At 45.2% G+C, this 19,024-nt stretch overlaps 1 protein-coding gene across 2 annotated transcripts in view; it reads right to left on the bottom strand.

The window, feature by feature from the left end:
- Positions 1-19,024, bottom strand: part of MAP3K13 (mitogen-activated protein kinase kinase kinase 13) — a 74,762-nt gene that overhangs the window by 3,711 nt on the left and 52,027 nt on the right. For both annotated transcript variants that reach the window (XM_032193198.1, XM_032193199.1), the window contains 11 exons: positions 14,769-14,952; positions 14,086-14,277; positions 13,168-13,326; positions 9,939-10,097; positions 8,322-8,430; positions 7,287-7,396; positions 6,006-6,122; positions 5,351-5,488; positions 4,156-4,900; positions 2,676-2,746; positions 533-830 (listed from right to left, as the gene is read on the bottom strand). In XM_032193198.1, the coding sequence (XP_032049089.1) occupies positions 533-830; positions 2,676-2,746; positions 4,156-4,900; positions 5,351-5,488; positions 6,006-6,122; positions 7,287-7,396; positions 8,322-8,430; positions 9,939-10,097; positions 13,168-13,326; positions 14,086-14,277; positions 14,769-14,952 (2,282 nt within the window). The remainder of the gene's footprint in view (positions 1-532; positions 831-2,675; positions 2,747-4,155; positions 4,901-5,350; positions 5,489-6,005; positions 6,123-7,286; positions 7,397-8,321; positions 8,431-9,938; positions 10,098-13,167; positions 13,327-14,085; positions 14,278-14,768; positions 14,953-19,024) is intronic.

The raw sequence follows: 19,024 nt of genomic DNA, 5'->3' as shown, positions 1-19,024 counted from the left end.
CAGCACACAAGTGCACTACCAAAGGTCACTTCTCTCCCCCTCAGGGAGGGGAAACAGAAAAATATCTTGTCAGAGCACCATCACCACACAGACAGAGGCATGAGCAAATGGTGCAGCAGGCTCTGCCCTTCCCCACCTGAACACTGGAAAGGCAGTAAGAGAAAGGAGATTGTTCTGGCTTTGTCAGCTAGGCTGCCAATGGATAAGTTTGAGGCAGACACTTTATATCCCTTGCACTTCTGTTTTATGTCCTATATTTTATCCTATTTTATACAACTGCAAATCCAATGGCCTCCCAGTTCTGCACTCATCTTGATCGGCAAATCATGTTCAGCTTTCTGTCTGCCACCTTCAACCCATCTATTCATTGGACCATGTGCAAGGAAGACTGGGTATCTAAACCATCCCCTTGACGTAGCACATCTGCTACAACATTTCCTAGGCAGTCATCCAACTTCCTGGCCCTTGGATTCCTTTTTTACTTATTTGTTACCCAATAGACAAAGAAGGGACTGCTAAGCTTGCAACTCACCTCACAGCTGTGTTCATCAGCACAAAGTTTGCCCAGAGACATCTGAGTCTTGACTCTCCGCACAGCGCACTCTTTGTCTGAAAGCCCATCAGACTGGGTGGAGATTTCAATGGGGATCTCTGGAGTCTGGGACAACATGTCCTCCAGCTTCTCAGCCAGCTCGTCTTCCAGCTTGGTGGCCAGCTCATCCGGGCTGTTCGAATGGTCGCTGGTGTTCCCCTCCTCTCCGTCTGACACAGAAAAGTTCTCCGAGCTGAAGGTTGAGTAAGACTGGCAGCTGCTAATACAGCGGTGAGGTCTGCAAACCAGAAGAGTAGTTCAGCTTCTATCACAGTGCCTCTGACTGCAGAGGAAAAGCAATTTCCCAGGTGCTGTGTTAGGCACCAGAGCCTCCTTCCACCATTAGTGCACATCAGCTGAGTCACAACTGATCTGCAAGGCTGGCAGCAAGAGCTCTGCACAGGCTGCCGTTCACCTTTCGGAGCTATGGAAATCTACCACCTTTTGAATTATTTACTCTAAGATCTGCATCTTTAAATTCATCTGTTCTTTTTGTTTTCATCTCCTACACATTCACGTTAGCTGATCTACTCTGGAGCATATTTTTCTGTAACATTCCTTTTCCAAAAAAAAAAAAAAAAAAAAAAAAAAAAAAAAAAAAAAAGGAAAGAAAAAGCTGTGCTGTAGGGCTCAAGCTAATTCAGTTGGGAATATCTGCACCACCTGACAGCTGTCCCTACAGCCAGACTAGAATTTAAGTACTTGCACGTTACTTGAATGTGAAAATCACCTCATGCCAGGATTCAACAGCACCAGTACAAACTATCAGTTGGCTGAACATGCCAAGAGCCCCACAATAGGTCATCACACTGAGTTCAGAGAAGGCAATTTGTCTTCCGCGATAGTAAATCACAGAAGAAGCAACAATCACACACACAAGAACCATGCGAGTCAGAAAACTCATCTAGCCCAGCACTCCATCCCCAACCCTCAGCAAGAAAAAACAATCACGGGAAAATACAAGAACAGGGTGTGCAGAAAGAGCCGGCTTTCTCCTGGCACATCTTCCTGGTTTGTAATCAGACGTCTGAGCTGAAGATCAAACCTGGATGACTGTGCTTAACAGCCACTGATGGACCTACTGCCATAAATTTAACACTTAGGATTTGTTTATGTTTTGATTTCTACAGTACTCCTTGACAATGGACTCCACATGTAAAAATGTTTTGGATGCAAAAAAGCACATTTTATTCATTTTAAACCCATTGTTCACTAGGCATCCCTAACGTGAATGTGAGGAATTGTTCCTTGTTTCCTTTCTCCATATAACTCAATTTCATGCACCTCAGTTATAGCTTCTCCTCCTGCTAGACACAGATTTCTCATGGATTTAATCTCTAACTATCCTTGTCACACCTCTCAGTATTTTCTCAAACTCTACCATGGTCTTTGAACCGGGGTAATGAAGGTGGCATTTAGGATTCAAGCTGCAGGTGTGCTGTGAATGAATATAACAGCAGACAAACTTTTATCTTCTCTGCTCCTTTCTTAACAACCCTTACTTGCTCACTGGATATCTTCTGCACTTCAAGCAGTGGTTTGCATGAAGCTACTGCAACAATTCATGATCTCTTTCCAGAGCAGAAGACTGTAAAGTCTACTATTACAAATCCGTAAGTAGGAACTCCCCTTCAAGCCTCTTATTTTATAGGCAACGCCATCAAATTTATCTGCTGTGCTCTCACCTAGCCCTCATATCCTACTTGAATTCAACTATGAAGGCTCTGGAGTCAGCTTGCTGCAGCAACAGATAAACCAGAAGGTCCCAACATCTAGGACATCTGATTCTGGTGAAACAGATTCAGCAGCTTATTTTACAGGCTGAATCGTGTTACCTCTTCCTAAACAAGTGTGATCAAGTTGTGCTGTGAACAGCCTGCAAGAGGAAAGCTATGCTGGAGATAACATCTCAGAACAGGCCGAAAAGAGTGAGTTAACATGAAGGATCACCACGGGCAGATGGGACACCCCGAATGTGATTCTGCTCTTTTGCCAGCAGTTTGAATAATGGTGTGCAGTTGCTATGACAGTTGTCCTGAGATTTGTCCCAGCAAAAAGAGATTAGAGTGAATTCACCTTTTACCTTTGTCTACGAGGAAACTCCACTTCACTGTCTACTTCACCCTCTTCCTCTTCTGAGGAGTCATCACCACTCTGGCAGAAAACAAAGGACAAGAACGATATCACACACCTGTGAAGGAGCAAACACACAACTACACGGCTGCCCCTCGGTCCTCCAGTACAAAGTCACTGGATCAACAGGCTGCAACCAACCAGACAAGAAAAAACAGTGAGAACTCACTCAGCCTTCACCTTACGAGGTTATTTCAGGCAACCGTAATGTTGCCATTTCTGAATTTGGAGCAATCAACTTCAGAATAGACTGGAACACCTTAGGCACTGAGAACATCATGTTCCAGATTCGCCCCCATCCCCGCTCCCCAAACAGAAGCGAACCAAGTAATCCCCCGAAATCCACAATTCAAATTATTGAGCTGATCTGGCACTCTTAGCTTTACCACTTCAACCTCGTCTGCATGGGCCTATCACAGAGCAGCACTAGGGATGACACATGCTTTGCTGGTGGGTTTCATCAACTAGAAAAATTGAGTTTTCTTCTATTTTCTGCTTCAGTGAGCACAGCCTTTTATTCTTCTCTTCCCATCCAAAATCCCCCTCCGCACTCTGTTTTTTACAGCCTCCTCTTATCCCATCCAGCCTGCCAACCCCCAGTTCAGCCTCTGCTTCTATCCCCTTGTAATATGAGCTTCTCCTCCTTTTATTCTGGGCTCAAAACCACACTCTTGATTCTAGTATTCATCCTCTTTGCCTTCACTTTCCCACCTAGGCTTAGTTTTCTTGCTCTTTGAACTCCTCTCAGACCCGCTCCTACTTCTCTTACCACCTGGATGGTAAAAGGAGGAATACAGCAGCACTCTTTCTGTAGCACAGCTGTGCCATAACATCTTTTCGACTCTGGCAGCCCCAGGACAGAGAGTACTCAGTGCTTAACTGAGCATGTATTTTATGAAAATCTGCTATCCTAAAACCAGGACTTTCAGGCAAGGAGGACAGTTTTTTGCAGGTGCAGCAAAAGGCATGTCTCCAAGACCACAGCAAAGGTTGTATTTCTGTTCCAAGGCACAACAGTGCTACAGATGCTCACTGAAACTGCAGCATGATCTTTAACATCAACAAAAGAATGTGTTCACCCCCTCCTATGTTTTGAGAATGGCTTGATACCATTTCAAGACTGTTTCAATAGCAAGCACGCAGCAGATCAAGATTCAGCTCTAACAAATACTGGCTGAACTGCAGGAAACAGAATGAGGCATTATCAAAGCCATTTTTAACAACCCTAATTATTAGCAATACTTTCTGATATGCCTACAGTACTTCTCAATAAAATTGACTTTAAAAGAATGTCCAGATCACAAAGCAAAGTTCACGTAGGCACAACCTCTTCAAGATAAAATTGTACATGTAACTCTACTGCTCTTTTGGTGAAGAAGGAAAAGAGGAGAAAGCCTTGTTTTTTTTCTGAATCACTGTGCTACCCTTACCTTCTGAATGGGTCTTGCTTTGCACGGTAGCACTGAGGAAGCCATGTGCTGTGGTGTGCCTAGAGCAGATGCTGATGTACCGTTGCTGAAGCCCTCTTCCTCCATCTTCTCAATGTACTGCGCGTTTTCATATAGGGAAACAGACGTTGGTGATTGAGAATGGCTCATTCCTGTTTCAACAGACGACATCTGCACCTGACCACTGTCCTCGTCCCTGCACTGAAGACAGGAATTATATGGATCTGTTTTGCAACACTCCCAGTGATCATCTTTGCTTTCTTTGCTCTCCAGATTCCTTCGGCAATCTGCTTCCATGGCAGTGGAGATGAGATCAGGGCTGGAGCCAGACATCCGCCTTTGCGCGTGGTTACTGAGAGGGCTCCGCAGCGCTGCTGCAGGGCCAAAGTACCTTAAGTTGTTTGCGCAGTTGGCAATGTCTTGTCCATGGGCGTGAAGCCGTGAGTGATGGCCATGGGGATGGCCGTGGCCATGTTGCTGCGGTAGACCAGGAGGATGAGAATGATTATGAGGTGGAGGTGGGGGTGCATCATCTTGCACTGGCTGGTTTTTCAAGATCCCTGCAAAATCGTTGTAGCTGCCTTTGCTGTTCCCTCGGCGGTGACGTGGCTTACTGCGGTAGCGACTTTTGCCACTCGTCGTTGACATTTTGGGACTTCCTGAGACTGGTGAGCCATTAGATGCTGCTTCTGTGCTGGGTATGCCCTCTGACTTCAGTAGATCTGGCCTGAGAGAAAGTCAGCAAACGTTTAACATTAATCCACAAACTAAGAAATGACATCAGCTCAGAGCCAGGACAAAGAGGCAACCGTAGCCATAAGCATACTCTGCTTCCTGTAATCTACATGCCTCCCTCCCTTTCAGCTGTTTGATTTCTACCTCTAGTTTCCTTTGCTTCCCTCCACTCAGCGTCCTTTCTGTTTAGCCCATCATGCTCCACGCTCCTTTCTTGCTGCTCTTCCCAATATCCACCACATACTCTCCTTTCTCCACTCTCATTTTGATGATCTGCTCCCAGAATTGCTCCCTTCTGTGTCTATGCATTGGTGTAGGGCACATCTCCTTATGTGGGCATACAATGCTCGGCACAGTAGGACCCTAACCTGCTAATGGTCTTGGCCAGCTTGTTTCAGAGGCACATGTGAACGTAGCACAAAATTAGGTAGTTACTTCTTACCGTTTAGTCTGGCTGCCTGGTTTATGGGAGACCCCTTTCCTCTTCATCAGCTTCTCCACTGTATTAGGGTGGATTATTGGTCTGACTGGGTGGCGTTTATAAGTCCCAGGATATTTCTTTTCCACTGCTTGTTCTCTCCTGAAACATCGGACAAGAGAAAAACAGACCAGTTCTCTCTCTATCCAACTGCAGCTCCTGCTGGACAGAAACACAGCTGTACAATGAGCACACTGCGTGCCTGTTTCTCAGCTATGGCTGGGTGCAACACAACATGCTGTTCTGGGAAAGGACAGAGTCATTTTCTAAATTCTCTCTGCAGAGATCAGGCAGTTGGAACATGGCCCTGGCACACAGTCCAGAAACAGCGCTGCTTTTCTCTTTACAAAGGGGCCAAAGGATGCCAATACCAAATGGGAAAGATGCCTGTCTCTCAGTTGGTAAACACGGTGTAAAGATGCATGCACTAAGTGGTCTGCAGTGGTCTGCTCATAAGGGGCCCATCTCTGCCTGCCAGCCCTTTGTTTAGCTCTAAAATAATGCCAGGGGACACTAAATCTACAAGTGCTGCTGCACAGTTTAGAAACGAAGCATTGGTTTATTCTCCAGTGTGCAAACTGCCACGTGTGTGGCATACCATTCTGCTATAGATACATACTTTATGAGCTCCTTCTCACGGACCTCCAGCTGCAGCATAATAGCGCTGAGCTCCATGTATAAGTTATTGGCTCGCTCCAGCTTCCTCTCGTAGTGCTCGCGGATATCCAACGCATGTCTGAAAAACAGAAAAAAATCATGGCTCCTGAGACTCATGCCTGTGGAACAAGGAGGATAAGGAAATATACAGGTGGTTTAGGAAAAGGCCTTCTAAAAGTAAAACCTGCCAGCAGTACGGCACTGTCTGTGAACTCCTAATAAAGCTAACAGCAAATAAAGGTTAAGAGCTTGATACTATGAATAAATCATGATATGATTTAGAAAGTGTTTAACAGTCTTGAATGAGTGGCAACACTTCTCACTAGAGAAGCTGCAAATGCCTCTCATGCATCCATAAGCCCTTCAGCCAAGTCCTAATCATCTTGTTTGCACAGAAGTCATCAGTTTTTATTTCACATAAAGCAGCATGTCCCTACAGCTACAGTATAGTTGCATAAGACATTTCAAACCACAGCTGGAAGATCTGGCCTTCAAAAGCTTTGTTGGGGCTAAGGAACACTGATCAACAACTACAGCAAATTGACTGAACAGTGCTTCCTTTGATTTCTCAGGTTTGACATACTTGGTGGTTCTCTGCAACAACTACCTTTGCAAGTCTGTATCACAGAAGATAACACTTTGCTTTCTTAAATAAACATTCTGCTTTCATTTTTAAGTTGGTCTAGTGTTCACAATGAATTTCAGTGGGATGATAAATTGGATTGTGTTCACTTCTCTGGAAACAAAGAATACAAACAAAATATCAGGTATAAGAAACCTCACAGCAAACTGCAAGATGCATTTCCTGCTACGACAGATGTATTTGCTTCTGCACTGTTATCACAAGTGCCAAAACTCAGGCAGAAACATTCCCTGGTGAACACACAAGCCTTTGCCTCTCCTGCCTGAGGCAAACTGTTCAGACAGCCCAAGAGCAGGAACAGTTCCCACTGTTTCTTTCTCTGTGGCTTTCCACCAGTTAAGCAGTGCTCAAAGCCTAGAGCAGGCCTGCAGGAACTTCAGATTCTGGACTCATGAGGAATATTGAGTCTGCCTGAATTTATGCCACCAGGAATACCAAGCCCTGTTCTGGAGCCCTCAGTACACGAGGGGAATGAAGGCTGTCAGGGACAGTCTTCAGGGACAGTCTCTCTCCAGGACAGGCTGAGGGAGCTGGGCTCATTTAGCTGGAGAAGGCTGGATTGGGTAAGCGGGCAATGCACATGGAAGGCTACCAACTGACCTCAGCTCTTCTCTTCGACGACGAATCAATTCTTCATCTAGCCGGTGGATACAAGTTCCTTCACTTTTAATCTTCTCAAAATGCTTCTTCACTTCTTCTCTCCATTCAGCCTAGGGAAGCAATTTACTCTCAGGTATTTACAAAGGATTGGGATCCCTGGTTCCACTAAAGAAAAACTCTTGGACAACATTCTTTGCTTCTGCAGAAAATTGCAGGTCTGGATTGAAAACATGTTACCCAAAGTAATTCAGCTAAAAGAAGTAACACTGTAGCATATGTAGTTTCAGCATTTTAAACTGATACTTCCAATTTTGTGCTTCAATTGTATCATTTAAAATATACCTGTACTTTCTAAAAAATAAATAAATCTCTCCTAAAGCTCTTTCCATCCTAAGACAACATTTTCTTCCCTTTTGGATATGAAGAAAACAGAAAGGCTGATGATTTGGAAAGCTATGTGCTTGACAAAGATGATAGTCAGTAGGATGACATAACTCTGTTTACCCCTCAAAGCCCTGGTTCTTGCAGCCTTAAGAAACATATCCACTTTCTCTCATACACTGTATAGATCCTCTATACACCAGGGGGTAAGTTCCTTTCTCATTCCCAGCCTGACAGCAGCCAGGTAGGACTCAGAGGAATCTCAAAGACCATACACTTTCTGATCCTCCCTAAGAGTCCCAGTGTACCTTCATTGCCCTGCGATAGCTGCCCTGATCATCTTCACTATAAATGCAACGGTTCCTCTCAACAGTCTCATGGTCTCCTGTACCAGAGGAGAGCTGGGAGCAGAACTTCTAAAGTCAGCGGTCTCAAGGAGAACTCCGTAAGATAACAGAGTTTCTGACTAATGTCAGTGGATGTCTCAGTTTGTCAAAGTTTGGATAAAAGATTTTAAAATACCTATCAGCTCACTTCTCCCCAGGAATCCAACTGAAATCATGGGTCTTGACCTCTGCTGTATTTGGTGCAGCCTGTGAAATCAGACCCTTGCAGCTATCTCTTGCTCAACGGCCAAAGCCACTCCCCAGTTACCTGTGATTTGAAATAGGTTTCCTGAGGAGTAGCCAGCACATCAGCAGATGCAATATCCAGGTGCATCAGTGTCTGTCGGAAGGAGGGACGATTCCGGGGCTTGCTCTGCCTGGAACAAAACAGACAAATGTCCATCATGAGATCAGGTTAACAGTGCTGGCTACTCCTGCCCTTCTGAAAGTATTTCTCACTAGAATCAATTCTCTGAATGCAGCAGCTGACAGATTAGAGTAAAGTTGCTTCTCAGGTTTTGTCCTTTGCAGAATGTGAGTTTATTGTGCTAGAGTAGTTTTTTATTCTGCTTTTGGTTTGATCTATCCTACAGAAATGGGAAAGATGAAAGCCATTTAAAATAGGAAAACTTGATCACAAATTGAAAGATAGGAACTAAGATGAAATTGCTCCTAACTTGTTAAGCAAGAAGAAATGGATTATTTCCATTTTAAGATTTGGAAATTATTCAGATAATGAAATGAAATCGATCTAGTAGAGATGATAGTCTAATAATTTACATTCAGCATAACAGGATACCTAAAAACACTATGTGATGACACAGTACGTGCCTGAGCCTATACAGTATTGTAACACACCAAGCATCTGTGTGAGATCCTACTCAATTACAAATCCTTTTGTATCTTTAAGAGACCAGCAGTCAAGCTTGAAGACTGAACCACCAGACACACTTGTATCTCCACCTAGTGGAAGGAGGTGATTTGTAGGGGAGAGGTGGCTGAAGAAGCTTGTTTCTTGTCCTAAACAATGCATCCATGCTCCAGACTTGCTGCATGGACTCATTGTTTAGGACAAGAAACAGCTTCTTCACCTCCTTCCACTAGGTGGAGATACAAGTGTATGTACGCACTGCTCAGAGCTGCAAAAACTGCCTCCTGCATTTTGCGTCCATGCGCAGAAGCACAGCCAGGCAGAGCATCCGTCTCAGCACAGACACTGCAACAGCATGCACTGCTGTATCTCAGGATCACGAGAGTGAACAGGCATTTTAAAAGAGCTACACATGTTTTGGCCTGTTCTTCCCTTTGTACCTTTGGGAGGATGGTTGGTATAACTCAGTGTGGAAAAATGCTGGAAGATCACTTAAATGCTGTGTCAAGATGCAATTGCAGAGGTTAACGATTAATACAGAACCCAAGACCAGGAATTTCAACTCTAATCTGGCAGATGGAAGTAACTGAAAGCATTTCCCATATCTACATGTGCAAAAACCTGGTTTCGTACATACAGTTTGAAATTCTCTCTGTCCAGTTCAAAGAACAGTCATTTTAAAAGGGTGTTCACAGAGTGTTCAGAAAAAAAAAAAAAAAATGTATATATCCTTTCACTCTGGAGCCAGCCAGAGCCCTCCCTGGCCCTGTCTGCCCAGCAAACCACACAGGTCTTTTCCTACTTTCCCTGAACTCCAGATTTCCTTCCTGAGTCCAGTCCTGGTGCCATAAGGAAGCAGAATCTAAAACGTTAAAATTGATTGTTCTTCTGACAAATGTGAGAGTACTTAAGAGCCTTGTGCTCTGGGCTCTGATTCTGGTTTCATCAGTTTCAGTGGGAGTCTGGACAGAGCTAAGGGTGAGCCATAGGTCTGTGTGGGCTTCAAGGTCTTACCAGGTCTGCTTCATGAGGATTTTGAAGCCATCTGGGCAGGTGGAAGGAACAGGAAGATGCAGGCTGTTACTGCCCACTCCCCAAATGATGGCTGAGGAGTCCACATCCTTGTAGGGAATCTCTCCTGTTAGTAGCTCCCATAAAACTACCCCAAACGACCTGATAAAGAAACAAACCAGGAGAAAAACTTCCATGTGAATTCAGTTCAACAGAAACAACTGGAGCTTGAAAAACTGCTCTTTGGTGAAGAAGAGAACTAGGTATGTCTGATCTGAAACTGCAAGAAGGGGCAGCACTGTTTAAAAAAAAAAAAGCTAGCTTTTAAACCAAGAGTAGCTATTTCGCACACTAGGTAACTCTTCCTCCCCTGCCCCAGTTCTGCACTGAACACCAAACAGCACTGGTTTTCACACCTACCCCTTCCTACTTCATTGGAAGTAGGAAGCATATTAGAAGCTTTCCCATGTAGATGGAACCTTACTCTTGTTAAATGAAGAGGAAAGTTTGCTCTGCTGAGATAGACTGTTAACTATTTTTACTGTCAAGAACAAATCATCAGATTTGTTCTTGACAGTTCAAAGACAGAACTGCTGTCTTCTGTTCAAAGACAGAACTGCTAAGTCTCACAGGGAAGAGCAAAGGTGGTGGGTTTTTGCTTTGCTTTAACAATACATGTCTTTTAACTTTATTTTCTTAACCAAATGTTCCCTTTGCTGTTATGTGTCTTCAACTACCCATGGATGTCCTGGATGTTTCAACAGTTTGAAACTCATGGCTACAACTACTGCAACATGGGAACAAGACAAATGCAACATGTGTAAAAGTCAGTATCGGCACATGCAATACCATCTGGTATTTCTTTTGTGCTGAAGACAGGAAGGACAACGAGAAAAATATCTTTGAGTGAACATTGCCGAGGAAAGAACCTCCTATTACAAGAGGTGAGAATCATAGGTAAGAAAATCACTTTGCTCCTCTTCCTTAGTGAAATGATCAGTAAGGATCAAGACCTTAATTCAGAGCAGCAAACAGCTTTTGGCTTATTTACAACCTTCAACCCAAAAAACAACAAAGACATATCAAGCCAGTCAGTACAGAGGTAAACAAAATACTGTGGAGAACCAACTTACTGCGCATTAACCAGGCTGCGAGGCAGGCTGAGGTACAAGTGTCTCAATTTCACACACACAAGTGTCACCTTACTTGCGTGCCCCAGCCGTCTGTGGGACACCGACCCTGCCAAGCTCGCTGGTGAGTCAAACCAGGTGAAAAGTGAGAAGTGTGTTTCTGGCTTGTACTAGTATCGAGTTGCTTTTATTAACTACAGAAGAACATCCAGGGGGCAAACTGGCTGGGTCTGAACAACTGTCAGTCAGGAAACAGGCCTTCATGTGAAAAACGTCACACATTCAGAACCTACTGGTTTCAAATCATGTGGGGGGAAAAAAGCAGAACTGGAACATATTTCCCTCAAAATTTTCTGTGGGCTGCAGGAAAGGAGGGATCCCAGGTGTCTGGATGAGCTATCAGGAAACCCCATCTGGTTTCAGCTTTGTTATGATTAAGACCTGGCAAAGGATTTTGAAGACTCTTGATAAGATTATAGGGTTGGTAAGGTTGTTTTTGTTTTTTAAGCATGCTGCTAAGGATGAGAGAGAGCAGACATATAAGCAGCTTAGGAGCTGTTCTCATTTGTTGTCAAGATTCACAAACATCACTTTTACTCATCCTGGGCAAAGAATGGATGTCGAGGATGAGGCTGAGCAATAACCACTGCATCCTCTGAAGAGGAATTTGGACCAACGGCGCCCACCCCTAAGTTTACACGAAGGAGCAATATCTCTAAATCACTGAGAAAAGGGGTCAAGGAGTGCTCACAGTCCTCAGCAGAGCTAGCAGCTTTTATATATATATATATATATATATATATATATATATATATATATATATATACACACATATTGGACATGATTCTCCACACAACATTCTTGAACCTAAGCCACTCTAAAATACAGAAAACTGAGGGTAGAAATACAGCAGCATTCCTCTTAACAAACTTGTGATTTTAAAGGAGGGGCTCAGAAGACAAATGGTGGATGGATTGTTTCGGAAAGAAAACACAAGAGTTTCTCCCAGAAGAGCTGGCTATGCTGCAGCCTGCTACATCTGCACGAAATGAACACACAAAACTCTGTGGGCATAAGAAGAGCTGTATATCACACTCTAGAAGACTCTGACTTTCCCTTTCCCTACAGGAAGCCTTGACTTGAAGTCACAGCCCAGCTCTGCATTGAAGCAGCAGCAGTAGGCAGTTGACTGACTTCATTCACACTTTGAGCCACCCACCCACGGCTTTGACCTGCAGCTGCACACAATGTAAGCAACATGGCAGCATTCATAGCCGAAAGCCACAAAAAGGAAAATTCATCATGGCTGTAGAAGGGGGAGAAGGGCATTTGTCCTGCCTACTACCATTCAATAAGCAGAAACAACAAGGCAGGAACAGAAACGTGGTTCCCTTGAGGAACCCTGAAAATCTTTGCAGAGGCATCCCAAAGGAGCCCCAAGGCTTGGTTCTATCTCAAGCATTGTTAGTAGTGTGGAGACCTGAACCTTCCCTTTTGATCATTTGGACAAAAGAGTGCATTTTGCATGGGGTGGAAATCAATGTTCAAGCCTCCTACAATGTAACCTGATTTCCTCTCTTGGATTCGAGGGACCATAACCCCGTGGCTGTACACATTGCAGCCAAGTCCAGCACGCAGAAAGCAAAAGGTGTTTGGACCCTTCAAGCTGGCAGAGTAGAGGCATTTCTACAGTTGAAGCGTGTCCATGATCAGGATAGGATGCGAGTAAAAGACACCCTGGCTGCAGAAGCTGCTGATGAGGCACCACTAGCAGAAGAAATCTCTGGTCTGGATACCGAGGGAACTGTTGCATTTGTTTACTTTGGACTCTGCAGGATACAAACAGTCTGCACTGAGTCTCATTAGGGACCCTCGGGGCTTAACACACAGCCTGTACACACACAAGTCATTTCTCTTTCTGCTACAGCCCATGGTTCAGCAACAGTGTTCAGGACACTAGGCAGATGTAGAAAGGAATAGTCAATGACAGCGCAAGCTATCCCCATCCCTAAGAAGAGAGTACTGAATAAGTAAGTGCTGGGAGAACCAAGTGGTTAAATAGCAGGTGAAGGTACTCAACTAAAACAATACTAAATACTCACCAGATATCCACTTTTTCAGAGACTGGTTCATTGCGTATCACCTCTGGGGCCATCCAAGCCACAGTTCCCGCAAAAGACATTTTTGTACTTTTATCACTAAGTTCTTTAGATGTACCAAAATCTGAGATTTTAACTGCATCCGTGTGTGTAACTAAAACACTGGAGAAAAGAAAACAAGAAATCAGCATCTTACGAGTTGTCTTGAGCCACTATGAATCACTTCCTAATCAATACAAACAATTGAGGAGGCCTTGCTGCTTATGACTACAGTACAAAGAAAAAGACTCTGCATTTTCACTGGTGAAAACACTCCATTAGGGTGATTGTTTTTTTTGTCTCTCAACTATTCTAAATTCTACAAGTCAAAAAAAAACCTGCAAATTAAGAAGTCACTGAAAATGTACTTCATCTGGGAGCGTTTCAAAGTTTTAGTAAAGCTCTACCTCAATAAACTGTAAAACATTTAAAAGCCTCAACCTAACACACTGTCAGTCTTGTCACAGGCTAAAGGAGCAATAAAAAAATATCTAGGGAATAAGGATATAAGCAGCTAGAGATAGCTTCAGTTGGAAAGCAACAGATAGCAGAAATTTCCAGAAAAGCAGGGAAAGACAAAACAAATAAGATGAAAAAAAATAAAAAAGCAGAAGGCAACAGAATATTCCATTTTCCAAGAGGACCAGACACCATCAAATCATTGGAAATATTTCCCAACTGCTAATTCCCACATAAGCAATCAGTAAAATTTCCAGTCTTATCAAATTCCAGCACAGGAGGAGAGTGCCACAAGTTTCACTAGTTTCACTCATTAGCTATGAGTCAAAGTGGAAAGAAAAAAAAAAGGCATAACTTTAAACTATTCCTCAAGAACAACAGGCAATCACAACTGGGGGGATGTTTAAGTAGCTGGAGACTCACTTTGGTGACTTGAGGTCTCGATGGATGATCTTGTGAAGGTGCAGGTAATTCATCCCGCTAGCGATCCCAGTGGACCAATCCACAAGCAGCCGAGGAGTGACTTTCCGGCCTGCACGCAAGACTTCATAGAGCTGTCCATGTGCACAATACTCCATGATGATACAGTAGCATGGGGCTTGAGTGCAAACTCCCCTGTTAAAGGAAACACATATCCAGTGAGAATCAGGACAGCTACAAATCCCAGAGCAATTCTCAGAGGTAGCAGCCAAGGGGCAGGAGAGTAACCTGTTTACCCTGCCTGGGCAAGGCTCTGCTAACAGCTCTCCTTATTGTACAGGAAGGGGAACCCTTTGGCACAGAAGGAACCCAATTTGTGACAATTTGTTTCCTTCAATTTCCTACAGCTGTGGGTTCATAGGGTTCAGAGCAAGCACTTCGTGAGCCTGCACACAAAGTGAGCCCAAGTGCAAAGTGCAGCACTGGGTGGGGACGGTGTCCACATATTTGCTGTCACAACAATGTGCAATGATTTAAGAAAGGAAGCAAAGAACACCACCACCCATTTTGTGCTGCAGTCAATGTAACTTAGTTCCTGGATTTAAAAGCTTGCCCAGCCATAACAAACGGCTCTTTCCTGGACAGAGGTAGTGCTGGGTATGTTTCTCACAAACTTCACAACCTACTTGAAGGCAATGATGTTAGGATGTTTGAGTTTCCGCAGGTGCTTGATATCCGTTTCGTTCTGATCTCTCACTTTCTTGATGGCCACCTCCTCCGCCCGGAATTTGCCCAGGAAGACAGCTCCTTGCGCGCCACTGCCCAGCCACTGCAGCTCCGAGATCTCCTCAAACGGGACCTCCCAGGTATCTAGGCAAAGGCAAAGGGAGCAGCGTGAAGGAGCAAGACCAAAAAACTCTCTGCTATAAGACCACACTGAGACAGCACCTGCCATCTCCCTTGTTACAGCTCAAGGTGGATTTTTGGGGCTGGGAGATGGCATCTCCTCCCAGTACAGAGATGCTCAGCCCCAGCAGCCCTTTCCTCCAGCTCCTCTCGCATCGCAGTTGCCTCCAGGCTGTCCCTTCTCAACCTCCAGAGGCTTTTTCCAAGAGCTCACCACCACTGCCAAACACTTGGGCGAGCCACTCTGATGTGGCAGGCAGCAGTTTCACATATCAGGGACAATGGGCTGGCAGATTAGGGAGCGGATCCTCTACTCCAAGACTGAAGGATGATGGTACCTGTTATTAACTATATGACCCCATTGAAAAGCATGGATGAGAAGAAGCATTTAGCATTCATAATTCACAAAAAAAAAAAAAAAAAAAAAATCCTGTTTTTTTTCCCCCTAGAAACAGATCAAAAATAATAAATCAGAAAGAAAGTCAGAGGTGGAAGGTTGGAAAATCCAGAGCAGCAACCACCAAGTTACCCAACACAAAGCACATTAACCACCACTACGGGTCACAGAAACAGGTCTTTCCCACACCAACTTTGTGTATACCTGCTGTCAAACAAGCAAAAATATCTTAAGGGACTGCTCGCCTTTGGTATTTGCACATATCTTATTTGGGCACTGTCAGAGCTGTCCAGGAAAGCTGCTTGTACTGCTTAAAGAAAGTTGTGCCCACCAGAACAGCAGGCCTTGCCGTCTGCGAGGCACCTTGAAATTACCTCAACCTCAAGACAAAATGCAAGCAATAATGTATTTCCTGTAACTCAATAAATGCTTAAGTTTAGAGAATAAATTATTTAGCAGCAAAAGCAACACTTAAGCCCCTGATTTCTGAAAGAAGAACGCCAGGCCTGTGCAGCCCCATTTCAGGTCACCACAAAGATGCGGCGTTGTCTTGTTTCATCCAGCCCCTGGCCACTGGGGGTTACCAGGGCTGCAGCTGGGACTGTGCCGAAGCATCCATTACTGTCACCACTGAAGGAAAACCCAGACTGCTAAACTTCCTCTGGGACTGATCCCGATCTGAGGCTTTCCCTCAGAGCACTCCTGCGACGCTCAGACATCACCACATGACTGCTCGCCCGGCGCGGCTAGGGAAGGCCAGCTCCCACCCCCAGCCAGACCCCAGCACCCACTCTGCTCGCTGAACTGTAAAAAAACATTGTTAATCAACAGCAAAAACACCCTTTGACCTTCCAGGGCAAAGTTCAGCATGGCTTCTGGCAGACAAGTCTAGCTTTTGTACTGATACACCCAGCCACAACCTTACGTTGCACAGAAGCACGAAGAGGAGAGGGCACGTGGCTCTCGGCTGCAATGCACTGTAACAGCTGGGGGTTTGAGCGGGTGATCCCCATCCTCAACTTACAAGATGCCGTGACAGACACAGGAAGGCTGCATTGCCTACCAGCACGTGTACTTCTGTGCTGAAGCAAGAATTGTCTGCCAGCTAAGAAACTACGAGGAAGCGATGCATGAAATATGTTATTAGCACCACCTCGATCACAGGACGTTCAAGCATTATAAAATCATAATCATTCTTCTTCAATAAACAACTTGAGTCATTTGTCACAACACTTAAAATTGGTATTTAATCAAAAGGCAGGTCTTTAAATAAGGAGAACACATTCATACATAGAGAAATTGAGATATACATATTGCTACTTAATTGACAAACACCTTGTTTCTGAAAGGTGCTAAATACAGTTCGGGTTTTGTGGTGGCTGACGAACAAGTTACTTATGTGGGCAACAAGGAAACTATTCCACTGCACTCAAATAGCTGTTTCATTACATATCAGACTGCCTTTCCTGTACAAAGCATGCAACATTGTCATTTACTTCCCTGAAGGGCCCAGGTTCAGGAGTGGCACTGGGAACCTATACTGCTACCCATTAGGAGCAGGTCAGGTCCCTTAACATTAGCTGTTATCCTCTGCGATGGCACAGACGGAGACTGTAAGCAAAGTTAGTAGAAGTTCACCAGCCCCTCCTGCAGAGTCACCTAGTGTTTATTTGGTAAGGAATACCCGTGATGTGTCCCGTCCTATATCCCAGCTGCAGCCTGAACACCGGGGGCATAGCTCAGGGAAGAGGTTTCAGCAGAGAAGGATCACACAGTCACCCAGCGAAGCATCCTGCATCTGAGCATCTCAGGAGCACAGAGCCAAACCACACCTAAGGCAATGCAACAGTCAGACAGAAATCCCCTGCTCTCAAAAGTTCGCTGAACAGGAATAGGATACAACATTTTGGGACAGCCAGGGAGTCATTTGGCTTCCATAACAGAACAAGCACCAAAAAGCTTCCCAATGAAACTGAGGCTGGTGGAGAACACTGGGTTACCTTCAGGGGAAAAACAGGGTTTTAGCATCTGTGGTGCAAACCTACAACCTAAACCTGCCAACTGAAAAAACGCACACAAGTTACCTTATACACGTGCTCCTGCTGCTCCCAGGAACCTCCCTTGAGGACAGCAGCCTGACAAGGGTCGGTATTAAAAATACCAGGTCAGATCAGCTCTGCTGAGGGGCAATGGGCAAGACTGCAAAAGAGAGGACTGGACACAACCCCAGCTGCACCCAGCAGGAAGCTGTGGCCATACACAGCACGTGCAGAGCAGGCTGTGAGCCCCTCCTTGGCCTGCACAAAGCATCCTGAGCAGGCCACGAAGCAGAGGATGGTGAATGACGGTGTGCCAGCCGCAGCACTTCTGTGGGGCAGGCACATCAAGGTGATGCCGAGCTCTCGGATCCCAACCAACAACTCGAAACAGAAAAGGACTTGCCTAAACCAGATGCAAGACTTTGGGTGCATGGCTATGACAACGAACCCTAGCCAAGTCAGGATGTCCATGAGAACAACACTTCAGATGACATGAAGAGTGGCCAGGAGACACATCTGGACACACTAATCCTTGCCAGTTTGATCAAGCAGCCCATGGCATTGCTTGGCCAAACCCCATGGGGCTGCCCAGGCCCAGGGCTCGCTACAGCTCTCCTAGCACATCTCCCAGCAGGAGAGAGCTGAGGACATCTCCTACCAGCACAGAGCAGTTTGTATTCCAGGCCCTTCTGGACCTCCACGAACTTGTGGGACACTTCCTTTAAATAAATTAAAGCACAATAGCAGCTGGCATTACGCAAGAGCTTGCGTTTCTAAGGTGATTAAGAACCATTTGAGTAGAATGATGGTAATCTGTATCCCAAGGGGAAGAAACGCAGGAGCAGCCGAGCCATCTATTTGAAGCAAATTTTTGCTGTTTGCTAGCGCTGGCTGCTCGCCAGCACTGGCATCACGACAAGCAGCATCTCTGCTTTATAAAAAACCACACGCATACTTCAACAAGCACCTTGATCTCCGGGCTTATATGGGAATGAAGGCAACCGTGTAACTTGTGAAACGGAAGGTGAGAGCAACACCTGAAGAACTGACTCTTAATCCAAAGGAAATGGCTCGGAAGTCTAATCAACCCTTACAAAACACAACCTAGCCGCCTTACCATGAAGAAGAAAGGCACAGAAACACTCTTCTTGATGACCATCTTGAATGCTAAGGAGGAAAGGCAGGGAATAATTTCAACCTGAAGAGAATGGGGAATCTCATTACAGCTGGTTTTCTTACTCTTTTCCCCCACCCACCAAGTCCCAAGGCAGGCAACACGGACTCGGTAACAGGCATTTGTAAAGGGCATGAAGCTTACTTCTCTCTTACCGTGTGCAACCGCCCCACTATGGCACCCATATCCTCATGCCTGGGCAACCTGTGCTCCCAGAGGAGCAGCAGCTGCCTGAAGGGGACGCAGGCAGGGGAGCAGAGCTGCTGGTGAGCCACAGCAAGGACTCGCAGTTACCGGCAGTGCCCATGCCTGAAGGTCCACACCAGACTCATAGCACAGTGGTGATTCAGCCCAACACAAACCATTGCTCCGGGATTAGCAACAGAATGCTCCTCTGGCTTAATGAAGTTGCTTCATGAAGAGGCA

This window comes from Aythya fuligula, chromosome 9, assembly GCF_009819795.1.
Source record: "Aythya fuligula isolate bAytFul2 chromosome 9, bAytFul2.pri, whole genome shotgun sequence".
Classification (NCBI taxonomy): Eukaryota; Metazoa; Chordata; class Aves; order Anseriformes; family Anatidae; genus Aythya; species Aythya fuligula.
The sequence above is the reverse complement of the archived record's forward strand: the minus strand, read 5'-3'. Positions and strand labels throughout refer to the sequence as shown.